Below are 25429 nucleotides of genomic sequence, written 5' to 3'. Positions count from 1 at the left end.
GAGGACGCTCCAGGTCCACTAATATTTTGTGACTGCTGCTGTGAATTCTGTGTAGCATTACCATTTTGTGCATCTTCATCATCAATCACATTTACTGGTTTATACCAGCTACTCATCTCATCAAAAACAACATCTCTGCTCACTGTAAACTTACGAGTAGAAGGGTTATAGCATCTATACCCTTTTTGCTGCAGAGAGTAACCAATAAAGATGCACTTCTCAGCTTTTGGATCCAACTTGGATCTCAGCTCATCTGGCACATGTACATAGGCAATGCAACCAAAAATTTTCAAATGAGAAATATCTGGTTTCCTACCAGTATACCTCTCCTCTGGAGTCATTCCATGTATTGCTGCAATGGGAGTCCTGTTCATTATGTAGACTGCTGTAGCAACTGCTTCAGCCCAATAAAAATTTGGCAAGTCTTTTTCATTGAGCATGGCACGAGATACCTCTCCAATATGCCTGTTTTTCCTTTCTGCAATTCCATTTTGTTGTGGGGTATAACTGCATGAATATTGCTGCTTTATGCCATGCTCCTGCAAGAACTTTGCAAACTCATTTGAGAGGTACTCTCCCCCTCCATCTGACCTTAGGCATTTTATCTGCAAGCCTGTTTCTTTTTCAACCATAGCTTTAAGAGTTTTGAAATGCCCAAAAACTTCACTTTTCTTTTTCATAAAATACACCCAAACTTTTCTGCTATAGTCATCAATAAAACTGACAAAATAATGACAGCCTCCAAGAGATGCAGCTTTAGTTGTCCACACATCAGAGTGAATTAATTCCAATGGCTTCTCACTCTCTTGAACATGTCTAGGAAATGGTTTCCTTGCCTGTTTTCCAAACTGACAGGCTTCACATACCTTATGCATTTCTGCAACCTTGAATTTGGGCAATCCTGCAACAATATTTTGGGCCTGCATTGATTTAAGTCGCTGTACATTAACATGACCAATGCGTTTATGCCAGATATCAATATCTGCAACTACACCGGTCCCATGTGCAAACATTGCTGCACTCAATTCAGACATGTCTGCATCCAATGTAAACATTCTGCCCTTCTTCTTTCCTTTTGCTATCAAGCGACCTTTATTTTTCATATCCTCCACAAAGCATCCATGAGGATTAAATCTGACCTGCAAGCCCTGTTCAACCATTTGACCAACTGAAACCAGATTCTTGGTGATATTCGGGACATGAAATACATCGGACAGGTATTTCTTTTTCCCACCCTGCATAGACAAGGGAATTTTTCCAATCTGCACAATAGGATGTGCAGTATCATCACCAGTCTCCACAAATCCTGGTTTTTCCATTTTCCTTGCATCCTCCATCCATTCTGCATGACCTGTCATGTGGTTTGATGCACCTGAGTCAACATACCATACATCATTGCTTTCTTCTGCACTTGTCATAGAATTGTTCATGTGTTGCACCATGAACAAATGCTCATTTCTGTCATCACCCTGTCTACTAGAAGATGCATAATTCCCTTGTTGCAGTTTTCCATTCATGATGTCATTCTGCTTTTTATAGCAGTCTTTAGCCATATGACCCATTTTACCACAGTAGTAGCATTCAACATTACTGTTTGCATTTTGGCCTCTTTGCCATCCACCACGACCTCTTTGGCTCCCCCTGCCTCTAGAGTTACCACGTCCTCCTCCATAGGACTGGTTTTCTTGAGTTTGCTGCATATTCTGATTTCTGCCACGGCCTCCAAATCGGCCTCCTCTACCTCTGCCTCTACCTCTTCCAGCATTTGAGTAGAAGACAGCTTCTTTTGAAGTTCCTCCTGAAGAAGATGCACCACCATTTCTCTGTTCCTCAGAAATTAGAAGAGCAATCAACTCCTCAAAATCAGGAAATCTTTCACGAACTGAAATGGATGTCCGAAACTGTGCATAATCCTTTCCTAGACCATTCAAGGTCACGGAAACTAAATCATCATCTTCCACTGGCGACCCAATGGAAGCAAGTGCATCTGCAATCTTCTTCACCTTCATGTGGTAGTCGTTGATGCTCATACTTTCTCTTTGCACATTATGCAACTCTTGCTTGAGCTGCATTTTCCTGGCTTGCGTATTTGTGCTATACATTTTTGACAAAGTATCCCATGCCTCCTTTGGCGTACTTGCATCCTGAATATGCACAATCATAGAGTCTGAAATACTGATAGACAGCCAATACATAACTTTCCTGGCTCTCTCATGCCATGTTTTAAATGCCTGCATTTGTTGTTGATTGGGAACATCAGGAAGAACTGGTTCTTCTTCATTTCCTGCAACAAATTCCCAATATCCTTTTCCCATAAGGAAATTCGTCATTCTAAACTTCCATGCCTAGAAGTTGTTCTTGTCAAGCTTTTCAGTGACAATCTGTGAAAGAGAATCAGACGCCATTACAGAATACTGCAAGAAATTCTGTCACTGCAAAAAACACAGCTTCACCCTCACAAGGGCAAATCTGCAAAACTGGCGAAAGTGGTATTTGACCACACAGTCACTTCCTAGTGACGATTTTGCATAAACAGGAACCAAGGATGATTCTGAAACTCCCAATGTCTCTGCGCACAAGCATACGATGCAATTTCTACAGTAACTTTTCACCGACCTGTAGAACAGTGGTCGCACAGCATAAAACTGAGCCTTTTCTTGAGTGCGTGCAGAAAACTTCCGTCTGCAAAACAGGCCCCGAAATTGCTTCACCGCGAAGGGCGTCTCAACCTGAGACAATGCACTCCTGCAATTTCCGGCTGTGCTACCTGCAGAGATCTGCTCCCAAAACAGGAAATGAAAGCAACACTGCTCCTCTTACCAGACCACCGCGAGCTTGGCTTGCTTTCTTGAGCTCCTTACCACGAACAAGGCTCTGATACCATGTCAAGATTGTGGGAGAGAAGGAAGGAGTCTCGCTTGAAGCTTTCTTGCTTGCACAATGGGGGAAGACACACAAGGGTGGAGGCTGAAAACAGTTTTCCTCTTCTTAGTTGTATAAGCCAAAAGAACTCAAGTACAAAGAAATAGAAGAACCCTATATATGGGTCTCAAACCAAACTCAACTAACTAAGGTGGCATACTAACTGAGCCACGAACTAGAGTAGATAAGGATAGCTATCATGTAGCTATTATTCATGGGCGGTGTACCAACCGCGTCTTCAACTGACAAGTCGGTGACATAAATATACAACGGTCACCCTGGCGTATCACGAGTGGAGCTCGATATCTCAACATTTCTTGCATGGAGACTTTCATGAGGATATTTACATGTAGCAATGTGAGGGATTTGTTATGGAAGGCAAGGAATAGTTGGTGTGTAAGCTACATAAGAGCTTGTATGGTTTGAAACAAGCTCATAGGGAATGGTATTGGGAAGGTATTACAAAATTTCAATATGAAGAGGGGGAAGGCTATTAGTGTTCCGTTGCCTCCATATTTGAAACTTAGCTAGGAGGATATCTCCAAGTTAGATGAGCTAAAGGCTAAAATGGCCAAGGTGTCTTTTGCATCCACAGTTGGCAGCTTGATATATGTCGTGGTTGCTAATGACTTGGCATTGCTTATGTAGCAGAGTGGTTGGTAGGTAGATGGCAAACCATGGCAAGAAGCATTAGGAGGTAGTAAAGAGTATCATGAGATACTTGAACAATACTGGACATTCATATGCTTTAGAAGGAAGGCTGCATCTATTCTTGGATATATGGATGTTTATTTTGCAAGTAGTATATTCTTAAGAGATCTACTAGAGGTTTTATCTTCACTTTCATAGGTGGTGCAATCTCTTGGCTCTCTCAAATACCTCCATGTACAACTTTATCTGCCACTAAGGTAAGAGTATGTTGTAGCCCACTGAGGCCTATAAGGAAGCTATACATCTTACTTATCTAGTGGAAAAATTAGGTATTTCACGAGAGGTGCCTACATTGCATTGTGATAGTTAGAGTGTCACTTGGAACAAAACCCTATCCTTCATGTAAAGACAAAGCATGTTGAGGTGAACTATCACTTCATCATGGAGATTCTAGAGTATAAGCACATTGAACTTGTCATATCCATATGGTTGATAAACCTAGAGATCTTCTCGTAAAGAGTTCACCTTATGAATGCTCTACCTACTAAAGAATGCTAATGGGCATTGAATAGTATCTTCACTTTCTTCTTATATTCCCATAAAGGCACATTGGCCTTTAAGTGTTGGGAGGTTGTTGGGGTACATGCCAATGGCCAATAGCTAAATGGGCATCCCTTGTATATGCACACATTTTTAGTCATATATAAGTAAAGATAAAGAATAAGGATACCATTCATGTTCTACCCACATAACTCTCTTGTGTTATGCTCTCACTCAACCCTCTTGCACTCCATAGCTTCTACCTTGCATCCCACCATTGCTTCCGTCTCACAACATCATGAAGGCTCAATTTTAAACATGTCTTCCCAAGTGTAATAATAGGCTTGCAATCCTCAAGGACAAATCTCTATAATAATATCTCAACATTTTGTTATAAAGCAATGCCTCCATCACAATGCCCAAGTAATGATGTAATAGGCTGAAATTTGACATGTCAAAAGCTTATTCAACTCAACCTTGAAATCAACAATGTGTGTCTCATTAGGACTAGTGAATAGCTTATCATGGGCGCAAGCTACAATGATTTAAGGCACATCTGTATCATGTTTAGCATATAAGATGCTCTCAATTGGACTATTTCGACAACCATGTGCAGACAAATTGTATCTTCTCATTCCAAGCCCTTTCAGATTGTACACTTTGTCTTCTTTTCTATTTTGCACAAAAGCACAAGGCTAAAAGAAATATAGGCACTTATATAAATCACCATTTTGAAATGAACTTTTTATGTCCACCTAATGTACATTCCAATCCTTATGAGTTGCCAGTGCACAAATGCTATGAATTGTTCTCACACGACAAGTGGGAGCAAAAATCTCATGAAAGTCAATACCCTTCTTCTGTGCATAACCCTTTTCCACAAGTTGAGCCTTATATCAATTGACCCTTTCATCAAACTTTAACTTATAGACCCACTTAGTACTAATGGCCTTTTTGCTATGAGGCAAATCACATAAGAACCAAGTATCACTTTGTTCAATAATATCATATTTAGATCTCATAGTGGCCATCCAATTTTTTTAGTTTTGTGCCTCTTCCAAAGAAACAAGTTGATTCTCATCACACAAACTAGAAACAAAAAATGCATAACAATCCGATACATAAGAGATACTACAATAGCTAAAAATGCAAACCTAAAAAAAGGTGCATCCAATTTGCTATCATGCAATTTTTGCATCAAGCATTTTGGCATTGTCCTAAATTACTAAATATGTACTCTCTCATCTAGAAGTGCAGCATTTACATCTGCATCAATAATAGACTAATTTGTGGATTCATGAGAACCATGTCTATGTTGAAAAACTATTCATTTGGTGCTACAATTGATTGTGCACCACTGAAAAGAGGATAAAAAGTGTCATAGATATTTTGTGAGTACACATTTGTCTCTTTGGTACATAAAAGTAAAGGCTAAACAACATCATTGACAAAGGTAAGCAACTAGATATACACAAGTGAGCAATAGATAGATCTTTACTATGCCAAGCCTCATATTAAGTGACATGCTACAATGCCTTAGTGGGACACATGTTAAGTACATATGGTGCACATGCATCAAGCCAAAACTGTGGCAAAGTTTGGCTTTTAAGCATACATTGTGCCATCTCCATGAGAGAGATGTTTTTTCTCTCAGCTATATCATTTTGTTATGGTGCATATGACATTGTGTGTTTTATTCCACATTTAGCTAGATATGCATTAAAATCCTTAAGACATGTACTCCCCCTCTTGGTTAGAACAAAGAGTGCCTACTTTGCATCCTAACAAATTTTTGACAATGCTTGCAAAATTGTTTGTAGCACAAAATATTTTGAACTTAACTTTTAAAGCATATATCCATGCATGCCAAGAGTAATCATCAATGAAAGTCACTAAGTATAGATAGTTACCAAAAGACTATGGTCGCATTGGACCATAAACATCACAATGTACAAGCTACAATCTATGAATTTTCTTCTTAGCCGCTTTTGTAACTAGCCTAGGACAATCCTTAATGACATGATCTTTTGCATTACAATACCTACCACAACTCTTACTCTCATTTTCCTTCTAATCCTACTAGCCTTCTTTGTCTAGACTACATTTGTAGATTTTTTAAAAGTAAGAAAGATAGCTTTTCCTTTACTTTTCTAACTAGCCCTAAAAGGTTGATTTGCAATATACATAATGGACCTATTTTGCCAACATTGTTCTTCTTGTAGCAAAATAAAATCCAATTTGCCAAATGACAAAGCATTTAGATAGCTTTTCATTAAAAAATAGAAATCAACTTATCAAATAACAAAGCATTCCAATAGCCTTTCTTTTTGAGAGACCTTCTATCTTTGTCAAAAAATTGACCATGGAGTCACTTTCATCCATATGTTGACTCTTTAAATGCTTATGCAAGTAAGAAACACATACCTCATTTCTTCCTTAATACAAACATGCAAGTATATCTTAAGAATCTTTAGCTATCTTAAAATAGAAAATATATAGGATCATTGTACATTTAATATACAATGTGATCAAGAAATGAGTCTTTGCATCTCTACCACCACAACAAATCTACTCCAAAGTAGCTACTAGTGGTGGTGCTCTATCATTAATTCAACTAGAACTATAACTTACAACATCCTCAAAAGTACATATGTCTACTACACTTGCAACTTCCAAAACACCACCAATATATTTTTCTTGAAGCTTGCTTTGATACCAATTGTTAGATTTAGAGTTGCAAGAATGTACACACACAACTTGGAGAAGATGAAGCTTGAGAAAGTACAACTCAAAGAGTATTTAGTAGTATTACTAGATAAGATTTACAATACTAAGTATACCCTAAGGTGGATGGGCATATATATAAGGTTGAGGGAAAAATATTTCCTAGAGAGGGTAAAAAGTATCACGACCATCCTAAGTGCATTCACAACATCACTACCAAAATATGGTACCATTGTTTGCTAGTGGGCTTCCATGTCCATGTTCAATTTAATAAATTGCATATAGGCTTTAAGTATTGCTATGTTTGATATCTTAGATATTATTTTGGTTGAGCAAGTGACTTTGACGAGCTTGCTTCAATGTGAATGTATATTAGCTTTCTCTCTTCAATGTAAGAGAAAGGGAGAGGGGGCACATGATCATTTCTCTTTCCCCCTTTGTTAAGTCCCATCCAAGATTGGATGGACCTTGTAAAAACCACCTTTCATGATTTTATATTTTGAAAGAAAATAGATTTCATGCGTATAACAATAGTCCAAGATTGTTAATATCGTGATAATGCAACTTTTGCTTCATTATTTAGAGTTTCTAACTCCTTCACACTATGTGTTTTAATACTTGCTTGAGAAATAGCTCATGTAAAACCCAAAATTGCACCATTCTTTATGTGCACACAATTTCTCTCCCACCCTTTTGTGATATGCAATTGGCAAGACCCAAGCAAATGGTTAGCTAAAGTATGATGGCATGTTATGGTGCTTGTGCTTTGCAAGCTAAGTAAAAGATTATCTAAAATTGTTATAACATGGATATAAAAGGTTCATTAGCACTCATTGGAAATGTTTCTAAATCTTATACTCATATGCATCAACAATGCCAACAGAATACAATGTTGAAGAGTCTCTTTGTTGCAACAACAATTATTCCCCTACATTTTTGACACTTGATGACATTGCAACTTTACGTGACCTAGAATCAAAACAATAAGATGGGCAACATGTACCATATTTACTTGTGGGGAAGATGGCACTCCAATTCTACCACAATACTTGGCCTCTCACGCAAGCCTCCCATGACCAATCAAGAGGTATAAGAGGAGCCATGGGGAGGGATTAACTAAACTATCTAGCCATTTAGCCACTAATGGGACTGCCAAAATGCCTATATTCGGATCTTTGTAGGAAGTTAGAAGCCCTCTTAAAGGGCATGCAAGTCCACTCCTACATCATCAAGGATGGTGTGCAAACAAATACTTAGCCTACAAAATGATGAAACTATATGGAAAGTGTGGATGCTTGGAGGATGATAAGGGCTTGTTTAATTGCATGGCAAAGCATAACCTAGTCACATGGAAAATAGTGATCATGGCACATATGTGGCAAGGCAAGTGCATTGTGCCTTCTTGCTCATCCAAAACATGTTGTCTTTTGGGGTCAAGACCAATTGCATCTATCATATTCTTGGTCATCCTACAAGTATTCTTACATCATTTGCTAAAGCTAGATAATTGCATGTGCTTACTCATAGCAGTACTAAATTAATCCATTCCTCAATACTTTATTGAGGATGCCACCTCTCTATTCACACTATAATTGCAACTTGACACACCTTTTATTGATGACATCTGTCAATAATAATTCATGCCCCCCTACACACTACATAGAAAGAGAAGGAGATAAGGGTTGTGAATCATGATGAGTTAGAGTAGAGCCACCAACATGATTGACTATATACTTATGTTGAAGCTCTAAAGAAAGTTAGAAGCCCTCTTAGAGGATATGCAAGTCCACTCTTGCATCATCATGATGGTCTATATGTAGCTCAAGTGCAGACATATCCCTAACATGGAGATGCCAAGGCAATGTATGATTGCATGGCAAAGTGTAACATGGCCTCATGGACTATAATGATTGTAGTGCATGTGCAACATGGGCACCACATGTGTGTCTTCTTACTTGTCCCCAAGACATGCTATTTGCTTCAAGTATATCAATTTCTTGGTCATCTTGCTAGGTTTCAAAAGCCTTGCTTCATTTGCTAAAGCAAGGAAATTGCATGCACTTATTTTTTAGATTGGTGTTGAATCAATCATTGTGCTAGCAATGTAGAGGGTCTCCAAGTAAATATTTATAGTTGCACCCAATGCTATAATGTACAATGCCATGTATAGCATTGCCACACCATTGCCATAAGATTCTTGCTCATTGGATTGCATATCTTGACTATATTTCCTTCCTCACCTTGCATGCTAGTGGCTTTATGCGTCTTATTAGTACCAACATAGTCATCAAGGATATCCCTTGTAATGCCACAAACTCATGTCAATATTGAACCAATTGATTACATTAGGTATTAAGGTATCAATTTGTATAGTTATGATACACATTCTGAGAGAGAGAGAGAGAGAGAGAGAGAGAGAGAGAGAGAGAGAGAGAGAGAGAGAGAGAGAGAGAGAGAGAGAGAGAGAGAGAGAGAGAGAGAGAGCATCAATGCCTTGTATAGCTTTCCTTTCCCACCCCTCTTGCTCTATGTGTGAAGGGGAGACAAAGAGAGAAGGGTGGTCCAAAGTAGAAAGAACTCATTAGCTCCATCATCCTTGTTGGAGACAGAGAGAGAGAGAGAGATGTACCAATGTCTAAAAAATGCCAAATCAACGCCAAATCAACCTATGAGACTAGAATAGATACATCTAAAGTTCAAAGGAACTATCATGTTTCCCAACACAAACAAAGGAATTGTAATCCAAAAGGAAATATCTCTAGGAAATAACAAATAACTAACAATACTAAATAAAATACTAGGGATCTAAATTAATGTGGGACCAATATGTAGGTGAGTATCATCCCAAGTTATATCTCATGGATCTATCCAACGTGGACAAGTTGAAGTGTCGAGGTAGAGCTACTTGATGATGTGTCAATATCATTTGTTATCTCCGATGGTGTCTCAAACATGGATGTGGACTAGCAAGCCATGGGTGGAATGCTTTGCATCTCTTAGTGGCCCTATCTAAGGAGGTGACTTTGTGTAGTGGAACCACCAATTAGTCAATTTGGGGTATGCTTGGATGGATAAGCTATCTTTGGTGTAGTTGCAGCTCTGACCAATACGAGTGCTGTCATGAATCCCCAACGCACCTCCCTCAAGGGTGCAAGGGGTGATCTCTATGTTAGTGCAGCTCCAAAAGGAAGAGTCCAAGGCAACACTAATTTGGAAAATTCATCGCCCTTAATAGTGCTTTGAATCTAATAATGGAAGCGCCCTAATCTCATAGTATATTGGGCACATACATATATAGTGCTTTGACTTGAGTTGGCAAAGTTGGCTAATTCAATCCTCTAGGGGAGGGGATCTCTACTTGTAATTGATGCAAGGATGTGCAGAGCTAACCGACTGCACACCGTACTCCTCCGTAGGACACATGTACTTTCACCGTTCATGTATCTAGGCCAAATCACAAAACCATTAATCTATCTTTGTCCCTAGATCGTGGGTAGGCATCAACCAAGTCCTAATTGTATGTAGTTGAATAAAGTCCAACTTGATGATCCTATTGAGTTCCTCTTGGCTAGGCTTTAGAAAAGGGAATCCAAGTTGTACCATAATGGTGAAGGTGATCTGTCTATAGCCTATGTAGCTGCAACTATGTATCTATATGAGCATAGCAACATTCAATGTCACCCCACAATGCTAGTTGTCTAGATGACTCTAGAGTAAGTCTAGAGTATCTTTGTCTCACAAGGTTCCAAAGCATGCACATAAAAATCAAGAAAAAGAGCCTTGGTCACGATAGGTAGTGCTCCCATATTTGCTTTGACTATATCACGTGGCACAAAGGACTTAGTTTTGATCATCCAAGAGATCATCATCATTAAGGGCCTCTTCATTTGCTCGCATTCATTGTATATCTCCCCTCTATTTGGTAGTGGCTACCCTAGTATAGCTCTCCTCCCATGATAGAGGCTTGATCCCTAAATAGGAGCTCCACATAAGAGTGCTAGTGTAACCAATGTGTTTACCATTCTCCAAGCCTTGGAGAGGTAATAGGGCTATGGCCTCTAGGCTCCTGAAATGCCTTCCACACTACCTTGCTGTCCTATCCCAAGGATAGCCTATAAAACTCATGCTCTACCTTGGCCAAGGGCCTTTCCATAAGCCTCCTCGCCCAACTTCTTAATATATTTACTTTCTCTTCAATTCCATTGATAGAGCTCCCCTCGTCAAAATTTTTTAAGCTCTTCTCCTTGATTCCATACATACACATTAGAGAAATATGTTTTGAAGGTGTACGAGTAGAGCACACACTAGAAACATAGACTTGGAAAATTGGTTGGAGAACTCTAACCCAAACTTGTAAGTTGGGGGTAATATGGCATCTTGTTAAAATGTTCATGTACATGTTTGACATTAATGAAACAACTTCAAGAGGTGTGATGCAAATTATGGAAAACATGTATACAAGTCCAACAAAAACATAGTGGTTTCCATATGTTTCATTATCACTTGAATGGTTTGATCAATTGGGAAGATTGCATTGGTAGACTTCCTAGTTATATGTGAAAGCATGTCAAAGTGGAAATTATCTAATGGCATTTTTGGTAGAGATAAAAAGTTCATAGGTCTAGACAAAGCAACAATAATACGATGAGCTAACCTCATTATATCTTTTGCAATGTGGCCTAGCCCACCATGCACACCCACCTTGATCCATGGGTATATGGAATTGAGAAGTGACACATGGCCCAAAGAGCAAACCATCAAACATGCGATTGAAATAAGAAGCCATGTGACTATGACAAGAGTTGTCTTTAAAAAGGCAAGTTGCCATACTAGATTGACAATGTCCATCCCATATGCGATCGAGGCTCAAGGGAGCTTGAATATACAACATCATGACTAGGGTAAAGGGGCCAAAAGAGTATAATTTAACAATCCTCCATTATAAAATTTTTTCCCAAGTGAGTTGTATAAACGTTTTTTAATAATCAAACTATTTATATTATATAGGGCTCAAAGAAAAAATACTAGGACATTTTGATATTTTTATCAAGTACTCTTAGTTTATAAATGAAAGGTTCATAAAAGAGGGATAGTGAGGGGCCAATAGAGTGACACTAGAGAATGCATTGCTTTGAGGTTTTACATTTAAATCCAAAATATACAAAAACTCACATTAAAAAAAAATTATATCATAATGTTAAGTGGCTAAAAAAGCCACATATTTTCTGTAAAATTGTCACTCAATTGGGGTGGGTTGCATTTTCCTTTTAGGGGCACTACTTTATTGGCCCCTTTACCCTACATTTAAAAAAAAAATTGGAGTGGCAAGGATATGGATTGACAACCTTTTTGCTTTAATTCATGGCATGACCAATGAGCTAGGTCAATCTCATAAGTAGATAAGTCTTTATAGATGAAGAGGCTAGGATGTGAATTGTCAATGTCTTTCTTAAACCTTTCATTGGGGACATTACAATTAACTAGGACAAGCAACCTAATTATAATGATGGGTTAGCTCACTCATAGAAAATATATACAAGTGCTTTTCCCTTTATCTTAAGAGAACAACAATTTTCAACGAATGCAACAACTTTTTATTGGGAAAAAGGAAGATAGAGGGGTTGTTCACACAAGAATTGTAAGCTAGATTCACCTCTCAAAAAATAGTGGAAAAGTAAAGAGAAAGATAGAGAGTCACTTTACATTAGATACATATGTTCCAATGTAGAATTCATCCTCTCTCTTTTGTGAGTATTTATTTTCAAAGCCCTCTTTGGCATATGGGATATGCCTTGAAGCTTCTTGGGATTGTTTAGACACTATCATGCAAAAACTCTCCTTTGTCTATCCCATACAAAACTTCACATGTAAAACTATTGTTGCTACCACATAAATACACTCTCTTTGCTCTCCCATTTTGCTTCTTCGCCCTACTGTTGCTCTCATAAAGGTTTATCTCTACTTTGTATCTACACAAATACAAACAACTCTCTCATAAAGATCGATCTCTACTCTTATTAAGGCTGGGTTCAGACAGAGGCGGCAACACTGCAAAACATGACCAACCTTCCGCCTCCTTTGTGTGAATAGTGAAACTAGAGGCAAAGTGTGCTACAAGAAGGTAAAGAGGTTTTTTCTTAGTGCCAAGGCTCTTCTGAGGGGGAGGGGTCGATAGAAAGAGGGTGGGTCTAGTGGAAAGAGGAGGGAAGTCTCAGCCATTTGTGGGATGCCATGTCAAAAGTACACCTCTTTGAGATATCTCTACCGCCGCTCGTCTGAACCCAGCCTAAGATTAATCTCTACTCTCCTTCCACAAACACACAATATTAGGCTGGGTTTAGATAGAGGCGACAACACTACAAAACATGACCAACTTTTCGCCTCCTTTGTGTGAACAGTGAAGTTGGAGGCACAGTGTGCTACAAGAAGGTAAAGAGGTTTTTTTTTAGTGCCAAGGCTCTTTCGAGGGGGAGGGGTCGATAGAAAGAGGGTGAGTCCCCGGCGGAAAGAGGAGGGAAGTCTCAACCATTTGTGGGATACCATGTCAAAAGTACGCCCCTTTGAGATACCTCTGCCGCCGCTCGTCTGAACCCAACCTTAAACTCTATTCTTCGGACATGCATTATACGAATTAGACGTGTGCATGTACACATACACCTTCTCAAGACCTGAAATTGTGGGATGGGATATGCCTTCAAGACATTGGGATTATGCTTTTTAAGACATGTTGAAATTGTCTCTTACCGTCTAGCCTTTATCCATACCACCTGAAATGCTGTTTCCTTCTTATTTTTCTTTTTTCCTGATATATATTTTTTCGTAATATTCTCTCTCCCCCCTCTTTTCACACGCACACAAACGCGCACACACACTCTCTCTCCGCGCGTACACACATCCGTCATCGCCATAGAAAAGGCTCCTTCTGCAATTAAGTGCTCCTGTGAGACCCTACCTGCACGCGGTTAGCATTGCGCCATCGCCATAGCTGGCTCTCGTCAGCGAACTTTTGCGAACTGCAGCATTCGTTATGTTTCTGACAATTCGTCTCGAATTCCTGTCAAACTCCTGTTTTGCTGCAGTGACAAGCATGGCTTGTAGCTTTTGATAGACCGTTGATCGGCTTTTCGTACGGGATTGACGCGCAAATCATAGCTTTTTGATGAACGCGTGGAGCAGAGCAGTGTAATAAGATCCCATTGATAAGCTTCGCCTAATGCCTTGTTTGAACTTGCCGGCAAAGGAATCCCTTGGCAGAGTGGCGCATCGTAATCCGGAAAGGATAAGCAGACATTGATAAGAGCAGCCTACTTAACTCATCTATCCAGCACAAACCAAAGAGGCCTTCATTTGCAAATCCAGCCGTGTATACTGCTGCCGCGAGGAGGCCTGCACAATGACCGACTTCTCGGCCTCCCCTGGTGTGCATCTCTTTAATTCAATCTCTCTCTCTGGTTATTGCACAGTTCGTAATGATTGCGTGATCAGCATTGCACTTGATGTCCAACTCTTTGCGTCAATCTCTCTCTGGTTAATGCACTATTGCTGTAATGATTTTTCTCATCTTCAGACTTTTTTGCTCACTAAGATTGGGAAACTCACTGAATTGCTGTAATGAAGTCCTTCCGCCAAATGGTGTCTACGATTCATCTTGTACTTGAATAACAGAAACTTGGAAATTTCCTCTTAAAAGATGACTTCTTAGATTTATACCTTTGTTTTTATATTGATACCCTTAACAGCCAAGATGAGTCTAGACTGCTCTTGCTCAATGGAACCAACCAATAATACAGTCTTCATTTGCTAATATAGGATAACGAATGTTGAGGATACATAGACCACCATGCATCTTTGCAAGCAAATCATTTCAATTTCAAGGTAATTTATGGGCTTTTTGCCAGAGTGCAATTTTGCATAAATTCCATGGCCTAGACATAAATGCATCACTATCTTTTTTGTCCCAATTTAGAAGGGATAACTGAAGTCATACATAGGCCGTGATAATGGATTGAATATTCTGAGATGTACATGTAAGGGATAAGTAGCTAGCTTCTGGTAGTCCAGTTATTGCATGATCCATCCAATCAATTTGGATGTGTACGTCTGTATGACCCACATTGGAAAACAATTTGACCCTTTTCTTTTTCCTGAGTGATTGTTAGAGCTTGAAAACGGTGTGTTCCTACCATGTTTTGACTATGGAATAAAAAGAGACTCCTCATGCTTGGCTTTCACATCTCAAGTTCTTACCTCTACCTGTTAGCTTAAGGTTCAAGCTCTGCTGCTTCCTCTTCATCTAGCTCTACCTCTACTTGTCTTACACCCCCCTCTTCCTCTCACTCTCTCTCTCTCTCTCTCTCTCTCTCTCTCTCTCTCTTACCATCTCCTTGTTCTCTACCTCTTCCCTTACCCCTCTCTCTACCTCTACTTGTACCTCCTCATCCTCTATCTCTTCTTCTTTCTCATCCCCTACTCTAGCTCTAGCTGCAGCTCTTTTCTTCTCTTGATGTCCTCTTCTTTCCCTAAAGCCCAAACCATTATTTTATGATTGTACAAAACATTGTACTTTATTTGTCAAAGTTTTGTGTGCATTCATTACTATAGTAAGTTTGTAGATTGGCCACACCATATGAATTGTATTTGACTACCTGACCTAAATTTCTCCAATACTCAATTCATCTCTTTCCTTGTAGTCGCTTTCATTCTTTAGGATGTTCGTAGATGTGTTTGTATTTCTTCTTTTGCGTTCGTCTCCTGTTTGTGAGCCTTAGCTAGAGTTTGGCAACGACATTGGATCTCTGACACACTTTCTATCTGTTATCTTCCTTATGTGACAATAGCCTTCATCATAGGCACATTAGGTGGAGATTTGGGTTAGCACATGGTTGTTTCAGTCTTGCTGCCTATGGGCACTCGAATAGCAATCGTCTTCTTTCCTTCTTGTAGTTTGTGCATGCTGGATGGCACTTCCTTGGCAGGGTGGGCATTCTAATTCTTGGAACTTGGACTGACAGTCTCTGTGCTCCTTTCTTGCTTTCATACTATGCACTCTCATGGTATCGTTTGCCAAGTGTGTTGTGACCAGCAGATTACAGCTTGCTGCATTCTCCTTAGCTGCTGCATTTTCCCCTCTCTAGGCCCCTTCTCGGCCCCCATTTCAAGCTCTATGAGTATCACATCAATTTGAGTCATTGGGCCAATACATCTTGATAATAGTTGATATACAAAAGGTTGGTTATATTGTAAGGCACAACACATTGATATTTAATGCCCCTTTCAACTAAGAAAGTGTTAAGCTCATGTGACATGTATTCCCCCCCTCGATTTGCATGGAGAGTAATCAGCTTGTAGCCACTATCTTTTTCAGCCAAGACCAAGAAGATTTTAAAGCATGTAAACACCTCTAATTTATGCTTCAATACATATACCACCAATGACGGCTTATGTTATCAATGAAGGTCATAAAATACAAATATCCCTCAATAGAGTTGATACACATGGGTCCACAAACATCACTATGCACAAGCTGTAATTTTTATTGACATGCACAGATCTACTTTTGGGAAAAGAGGTACGATGCATTTTAATAATTATACAACTGTCACATACATTATAGGTAGGAGCTTTCAATGAAGAGAGATCAAGTATCATCTCAAGTGAAACAAATTGCCATAGTTGAGGTGACCAAATCTAGCATGCTACAACTCAATGCCATTCATAGTAGTGGCATCAACATGTAGTGCATTCTTTGATGCCTTCATCTCATGCAAATCTAGTTGATATAGGCCATTGTACAATGTGCCTATGATAACGAGAGCATCCTTATTACTATAGTCGCAGACATGACATTGAACCATATGGACTTTCACCATAAAACCAATGTAGCAATGGTTGAAATTGAAAGCAAATTGTTCTTTATGCTGGGTGTATACAAGACCTTCTCAAGCATGATGACATCTCCATTTACTACAAGAATGGGAATTTGTTCAATGCCCTTGATGGCATATGAAGCATTGTTAGCACATACAAAGGATGCTCCCTTTTGTACATTTGCATATGATACAAACAAGTCACGAAAGGAGGTAATGTGCTTGGAAGAATTGTTGTCAAAATACCATACACTTCTATTTTCAATCACTAACAGACACTGAGCATGTGATGAAGGACCATATGGACAACACACAACAAAGGCGCAAGACTATTTGATGTCCGAACTAGCCAAATGTGCTTCTGCATCCTTCACATTTCAGGAAGTATCATTGAAACCAACCTTTCTTCTCGGATAGGGTGGTAGATGACTAAATTCAACACAATTAGCAACAAGCAATAAATTTGCAAATCTGAAGTTATACACTTTATTGCTTAATCTTGAACAACTAACACCCAATTCGCCCTAATAACTAGTATCCTTTGTTGTATTTCTTAAACTTATATTCCTCTAAGATAAAGTATATTAACGTTTGGACTGACCTCCTTCAATCTTCCATACAAATGGCTGTTATAAATGACCACCATCAATAAAAATTAATTTGCCCTTGATTTGACTAAAGATTGGGCACAAATTGATCCTTGGGCTCTTGCATGCTGGCAAAATCAAATGGGAATGGGCCCGCCCTTTAGATTAGCTGCAAATTCCCAAGTCACAACTGCTACTTTGTATTGTGGGGCCTCAATTATTGGGCACGGATCTTGAGGTTGTTGAAAAACCCTAGTTGCTACTATCAATTAGGGTTTCAGCAGCAAAATCATTACTATTCTTCATCAAAGGCCGGAATATGCTGAGAATTGTTGAGGAAATGTTAAAGAATGAGAGAGAAAATCTGTTGGAGAGAGAATATTTTGAATGATAGCTCTTATGATGCCAACAACTTCAAAAGGGGGGCAAAATTCTAATGTAATTTTCAAGCTCTCCTCTTCTATCACTACCTCTCATTGAGGCGGAGAAGGAAACTTGCTGACCCTATCTTGTCGTTGTGCGATCAGCTATGGCCTATCTCAGAGCTAATTTGACAACCTCAAAATGCACCAATAGCCATCAACCTGGCTGGAATGATTCTTCCTCAATGTTTGAATGGCTGCCTGCACACTTAGCTAGCCCCAAACAGCCCTCTCTCAGCTTGCATTGGCAAGTTTGTCAACTGATGGCCTTCCAAAAGCAAATATCAGCATTAATTAATTAATTTTAAGAATTACCTTTTGAAAATTAATAAATTATCCCATTGAACTTGCCCATTCATTGTTTAGTGCGCCCATCCACATTCAATGCGCTAACCCCTTTGGAACTTTAATTTGTTTTCAACATTAATTGGCCTTAAACATATTTGTTATGCCTAGTTCTAATGTCACCATAGGATATTTTAAAGGCCTAATTAATATTGTAGGTTCAAAGTGACATTGAACACCCACAAGTACTTGCCCAGCAAAACTTTACAACTTTTGCTGGTCACCCATTGCATGCTTGTGGTACTTAGGTTGTCATGTGACTCGAGCGACATGCAGTTCACATGTGCACCTCACATATGCATAACTTAATAATGCCAAAGCTAAGCATTAAAAATACACATCCCCATGACAATCATATTTGATTGCTTTCTCTTTTCACTAGCAATACATTTCCTACATTCCTAAATGATATGTCCCATTTTTTTGCAATAATTGTACCTTTCTTTTTGTTACCCCCATCCTTCGTACTTTGAGAGTCCGAAGAAGAGGCTGATCTACCTTTGCCCTCAGAATGAGTTTGTTGCCATGATTTTTCCTTGTTTTTGTGACTGGTTGCACATGATTAATTATCCATAATCATATTAGAGCGATTGATTCGGGACTATTGCTCTTGCAATAGTAGTGAATCAACTCATCGAATGAGAATTCATTGGCATTTCCTTTTGGCAAGCAAGTGGAGTGTAGTGGCAAAACTTTGATAGGATTCAGGTAGCCGAGCTAAGTCAATAGAAACAAGAGATGCATGTGGAATAATCTCATTGATGTTAACAAGCTGCTCTCGAAGGGCCTTCACACGTATAATGTATGCATCAACTAAATCACCTTTTGTCATATTCTCTACCTCGAGCTACTTGCGCAAATAGGCAGCATGTGCTTCATTATAAGCAAGTTTCTCCCAAGCATCCTTGGCCGTTGGTGCACGACTAAATATTTGGAATAATGTGTCTCTTACACTATAGTGTAATCAATGCATGTGTCTATGCATTTCATTCATCCCATCTAAATCGATTAATTGTGGAAGGAGGAGGAGGAGCAAGTGTTGATGATTTGCTAGTCATTGAAAATAAGCTAGATGAACTTGCATCTTTTTGTGTAATAGGGCCCGTAGGATTTCTCACTATACTAGATACATATCCCCAAAGCTGTTTTTGCAACCAAGATATGTTTCATCATGCATGTCCACATGGGATACCTAGTCCCATTCAACTTGTCATCATTGCTAAACATGTTGAGCAAGTCATTTTGAGCAGCCATGTGTTAGTATTTTTTGACTAGTTGCTATCCAAAGTATAAATGCAGGTGCAACATAAAAAGAAAGCAAAGGGAAACTTGGAAACTTACAATTTCATGAATGTCAATGGAGTTGAATGTTGAAAAATCAAAGGAAAATTTGTTTCAATGTTCCAAATGTCATCATGCAAGTTGACAAATTGGGTTGGATTTGGCAAATTTCATAAAAGCCCTAAATTTACATGAAGATATTTGATCATTTGTGGCTCAAAAGTGAAAAGATCTAAATTTCTTAGAACTAAGGTTGTAGCATTAAATTTTTGTGTTGGGGCTACAACAAATGTTGTGGTTGATTGTTGTGTGTCATAGCTGCATCAAACATTGTACTTATGGGCTGTCGATGATGGTTATGACAAGCAAGCGACTTTGTAGGTTAAGGTGTGGTGGTACGAGATGGATTGCGTTAGTTAGATGACATTGGGTTGCGTTAGATGGACTTTGTCAAGTAGGTAATGTTGGGCTATGTGTTGTAGTCAAACATGGCTGTAGGAAGCAATCATGCCCAAGATAGATAGGTGGTAGGTTTGAAGGTGATGTGGCAGGCTGTGATACGCACCACAATTGAAGCAACTACATAGTTAGGAGCAACAGGTGCCTAGCGTGATGTGAGTGGAGTAGTATTAGGTAAGAATGAATGTGGATCTGAGCTCAAAATTCAATGGTAATTGTGATGGCGAAGGCTCATGAGCTGAACATGATGGAGAAGGTATGGCTTTGATATCACTATTAGGTCAATGCTCAGTTATACATGCATATATGCATTCTCACAGCGAACGTTAAATAACAAGATAGAAGAGAGTGCTACAGTGTCACATCCACTAATGTGATAGAATGGAATGAAAGTACAATCCCTAAGGTATGAAAGCATTGTACCCAAGGTGGTTGTTCACATGAAGAAAAACCCTTCTGCAACTAGAACGTAAAAAGTGCCTGTGGATAAGGAAGCCTTTACCCTAGAACAATGGAGGGACATGGTAAGTGTAACAAAGCTTGCTATTGAGAACCATTAGTATAGTGAGAGGGATACATCAATGCCCTCGATATATGGAAAGGAACTCCATCATGCTATAGTTTTTGGCTTTTTGCAATGGATGTTTATATATATATTTCTATTGATGACTTTATGCTTTGAACATGAGGCACTTGAGAAGTCTCACATGTCAATGATGCCTTCAACTCATAGAGCTTTTTGTTCTCAAGTAAAATTAGCCTTCACAATCCCAAAGGGTAGTAAACTAGATTTTAGTAAAGCTTATTTCAGCGTAACAATAAATTTAACAAGAGAAATCCACAGACAATTGAAGCTAAAGTACTCTTGCACCACTCATGACACTTGTTGGCTCCAAAGATTGGTGTTTCTTTTGGTATTTCTTTATATTATTGACACATGCTTGAAACTAGTTACGAATGGCTGTATTTCAATGATTTCTCATGGCATAATTGATTCATGGAAGCATAATGACCTTGTCGCCTTAATATTGGCCTCCAATTAGGTGTAGAGTGTTTATACATCCATATGAACATCTTAAACTACCAAACCTAAAAATGACGGCCAATATTGGAACCCAAATTTGTGGAGCATTTATCTTGATGACTATCCTACATAGATTCTATGCAATTTCATACTACTCCTGTCACAAAAAGAGGGATTTATTGTGATGAAACTATTGAGAATATCATTTCTTTGCAACAAAGTTGTCCAGAAAGTGCACAAGGCTTGAGATCTTAGAGGAGAAGAGAGAATCTTAGCCGGTAGTGTTGTAATAATGTGTTTTTGTGATAGAATAAAAATACACCTTGTTGTAAATGGAGTTCTAAAGTTGCCCAATGGATTTCCTATGTAGAGAGGAGAAGAGTGGTTGGTGTTCTCACTTCATACATGCTGTCAACTCATGTTGCATGGTTGAAATTTGCATTTTCTTCAGCAAAGAAGAAAAGAATTGCCGTTTCCAAACTTGTGCTACTCAAATGAGAGAGAAGGAGATTCCAAGTAGCCAAGATTGATGTTCTCTATGAGCAATCAATTACTTTTTAATCAAATTTCAAATTTGATTAAGGGCTAATCAATGCTTGGGTCATTAATCATAAGTGAATTGCTCACTAGACCAATCATCAAACTTAAGCTTATGGCTTGCTTTATGACTTAAGTGAGTTGCTTACCGAGAGAAACTTCCAATTTAACTCAATTCTAAGGTATAAACTTTCAATCTAATGGAAGTTTCACACTACACCTTGTTCCTTTGCCTTTGTATCACATAGCCTATATACTTTTCAGCTACCTGCCCTGTGTCAAATCCTTCACTGCTTGTGCAATGATTACCATGCCAAGAGCTAGGGGTACTAGAATTAAAGTTCATTTTTGGTAAACATCTTGTTGAAGTTTAATTAAATATTTTAGTTTATTTTCATTGTAGTAGTGACATTGAGCTTTTCATTTTTTAAACTCTTTATATTATGCTGTAACTTCTTCGCAAAACCAAGGTGAGGTTTGAAAAGCAAGCACATAGCTAAGGCAATTACATAAAATTTTTAGGCTGTCCAACAAACTTTACGTCCACTTGGAACATTTTGGAACTTCTAATTGTTTTTGAGAGGATGGAGAATTCATGTCAGATGCAAATCCACAAAATAGTACTGTCACGAGGATGTGTACTTTTAATGCTTAGCTTGGCATTATTAAGTTGTGCACACGTGAGGTGTATATGTGAAGTACAAGTGAGTTAAGTGATGGTGACAGCCTAAATACCCTAAGTATGTAGTGGATGACATTGGCAAAAGTTGTATTAAGCTATGTCGGACAGGTATACATTAGAACTAGGCATTAATTAGTTAATGCTTGTCTAAGACCAACTAAAGCTAGAAATAACTTTAAGTTCCAAAGGGGTTAGCACATTAAATATGGATGGGTATCGTGAATTAATGGGTAGGTCAAATGGATAATTAACTAATATTCAGAAACAGTATTCTGGAAATTAATTAATTGATGCTGAAAATTACTTTTGGAAGGCTGCGCTTGGCAAACTTGCCCATGCAAACCAAAGGAAGGTGTTTGGGGGTTGGGGGCAGCCATTTTGAGTGTGGATAGCAACTGGAGAGAGATAGAGTCAACCTGTTGAGCAGTTTTGGGCCATTGGCAGCCACCAGACGACCATCTGGCAGCAGGCAACAGCTCCAGAAGCAGCCCAAAGTGCAGTCGACAGCATCCAAAGGGTCAAGAGAGACAAGTGACCTGTTTTTTTTTTTGAATTTGAAAGTTTCTTTCTCCTCAACTTTCACTCTCATCCTTTGACATTCGCTCAGCGATCCTCAGCATAATCCGGCCTTTGGTGAAGGGCAGCAGTGGTCTATTGCTGTCAAACCCTAATTTACAGCAGAAATTAGGGTTTATTCAGCCACCTTGGGACTCATGCACATTAATTGAAGACCCGGTTAGCATTCGTGATTGAAGAAATTATAGCTGATCCAAAGGTTAGCTCCATCCCCATTTGCTTTGGCTGGCATGCAAGAGTTTGAAGCCCAAACTGTAGTCCAATCAAGGGGCAAATCGATTCTTAGTGCTGCTAGTCATTTATGACATCCATTTGTATTGAAGATTGAACGAAATCAGTCCATATCTCAATGTACTTGAACTAGTGATACAAGATAAAGAGATACCGCAAGGGGCACTAGTTGTTGTGGCCAATCGGGTGTTGGCTGTCCAAGATTTATCGGTAAAGGGTGTAATTTCAGATTTGTGAATTTATTCCTTGCTTTGTGTTGAATCATGTCATCTACCACCCTATCCGAAAAGGAAGACTGGTTTCAAATACTTTAGTTGCAATGCAGGTTTTTCTTTAATCTAATATAGATAAAAATGTTCAAGTGTGTCCATATTTCAAGACTAGCACAAAAAGAACAATGACCAAGCAATCAAATATGAACACATGTGAGAAAAGGCAATGATTGTGGTTCTTTTCTCTTGTGACATGGCACTGGACCACTTTTACAGTTCTTTACTTTAGGAAATTGCTCCTCACATTTCCTTTGCTTATTTTGAAGGATGGGTTTCAGAAGTACACTTTATTCATACTTCAAGCTTTAACATGGATGAGCAAACACAATAATGTGGATAGGTTTATGTGCATATGGATAAGTTGACTTAGTAAATAACCATACCACGCATAACATATTTTGTGTGGTGCAATGAAGGGGAATGCATTCTTAATTGGTTGCTCCTAAGTCTGACAAGGAGTGTAGTTTCTAGTTTGCATTTAGAGCAATCCCAGCTGCAAAGCTGCCTCTGATCAAAAACCATGATAAAGGCACTGATTGATAACTGTCAGCTGTGCATCCATAATCCTTACTGATCATACTATTACCAAGGTACAAAATGTTGAACAGTCATATGAACACCACTCTATTTTGACTTTTGGGTTGAACTGTTAATGTATGCAGAAATGATGGGTGAACTGAGACGACTGATGGCTCAACCTGAAAATCATGTGTGCGCTGATTGTGGTGCTCCCAGTCCAAAATGGGCGTATGTATCATTTCTTATAACATTTCTTGAAAACTTATGATAAAAGTAGGAGCAGATCCATGATGATTAAGTGATTTTTAGAGCAACATATCCTTCAAAAGCTTCTCTTTTCAATCTACTTGGGCCTCACCTGAAAAGCCGCCTCCTTAAATCTTCTCCTGAGAGTAAATTCTGTAATTGGTGTCACAACTCACATCCCCACTGATGGTGCTATATACCTGAAAAGATGACTCCTTAATCTTCTCCTCAGTGTAAATTCTGTGATGATGAGGCACTCAAGTTGGGACATATTTCCCAATCCTGATGCCTTACAATGTTCTGGTGCCTTGAAATGACTGGAATAGGCACTCCCTGTCACTATGCAATAGATACCCATGTTGATGTAAAACAGCTCCAACTCCACCATAATTGTCGAGTGCATACAACCTTGGGTGTAATACAAGTATAAATCAGTAAATAATTCTGTCATATTTCAGGCAGTCATACATGGTCCTGACATTGGATAAACTGTAGCAAGTTTCAGAAGTCAATTCTGAGTAAGTTTTAATAGAGTTAAAGCACTAGGTTGTATGTATACAAGTCAAGAACTGAGGTTGCCTAGCTGTTGTAATAAGAAACCCTATGGTTTTTTGTGTAGTTCAGAAGACAAATAGAGTCTATGTTTTCACTGTTCAGCATTGCATATACTATGCAGCAGCAAGATGTGTACACTTAAGTGCAAATCTGTGTTTGACGTATTTTTAGAAAACCTATTTTCCCTCTTGCTCAGTGCTTGTCCATTCAGCTTCCATGCACATCACATTAGTGCTTGTCTATGCTCTATAGTCCCCAAATTTATATCGATTAGTTTATGCATACAAAGCCTGTGTGCCTCCAAATTAGGGTTTTGGTCCAATGCAGCCTGCAGTTTGAATGATATCAACTTGGACCACTTTTATGTCAGTATGGATCTGTGTTGACCTGTTGACCTGGTATTGACCACATTTGACAAATAGCTGACTTTGCTTGATTGCAAGTAGAGACTGGCTGTGTTGTCCCAATGTTGGCCAAGTTTGACTGTATGATTTACCTTCGACTGTTTTTTGGGTTAAGATTTTCTGTCTAGATAACTGATCAAGTCTGATTCAGGAGATTTCCCAGAGTATGACAGTAGTAATTTCTCGTAAGGTCTGAGCATCAGCTTGGCAGCGGTTCAAGACAATCCCAAAGCCTAAATACAGTGGTAGGTCGAAAAGAGACACTCCAGTCAGCAATGCTCAGATCGTCTCTTAAACCACAAACATTTGGGTGAGCAGCAGGTACAAGAAGATCTCAGCAGCTTATAAGTTGAATGTGAAGTGAAGTGATAAGCCAGATAGCATTAATGATAGTTCCCAGAACATCACAGCCATCAATTCTCGTTTAGGATTCCAGCATTGGAGGTCCTTTTGCAAGTTCATGTATACTATGGCATTGATAAACTTGTGTTTGTTAGACATCATTATCAACATCTACATCAAAGATAGCATCTAGTTTCAGTAGCAGGTGCAAACATGACAAGTTGCTCAACCAGTGACAAGTTCA

At 38.9% G+C, this 25429-nt stretch overlaps 1 protein-coding gene across 3 annotated transcripts in view; it reads left to right on the top strand.

The window, feature by feature from the left end:
* Nucleotides 1–13716: 13716 nt before the first annotated feature.
* LOC148016340 (ADP-ribosylation factor GTPase-activating protein AGD12-like) overlaps nucleotides 13717–25429 on the top strand; it is a 118949-nt gene continuing 107236 nt past the window's right edge. The window contains exons 1-3 of one of the 3 annotated variants that reach the window (XM_087664859.1): nucleotides 13717–14255; nucleotides 14647–14712; nucleotides 23782–23866. In XM_087664859.1, the coding sequence (XP_087520985.1) occupies nucleotides 14655–14712; nucleotides 23782–23866 (143 nt within the window). In that variant the 5' untranslated portion in view covers nucleotides 13717–14255; nucleotides 14647–14654. The remainder of the gene's footprint in view (nucleotides 14256–14646; nucleotides 14713–23781; nucleotides 23867–25429) is intronic. The other 2 variants (XM_087664861.1, XM_087664860.1) reach the window with 2 other exon arrangements.

This window comes from Lygodium microphyllum, chromosome 23 (genome assembly GCF_053477565.2).
Source record: "Lygodium microphyllum isolate KBCC chromosome 23, Lygodium_microphyllum_v1.1.10, whole genome shotgun sequence".
Taxonomy (NCBI): Eukaryota; Viridiplantae; Streptophyta; class Polypodiopsida; order Schizaeales; family Lygodiaceae; genus Lygodium; species Lygodium microphyllum.
The sequence above is the reverse complement of the archived record's forward strand: the minus strand, read 5'-3'. Positions and strand labels throughout refer to the sequence as shown.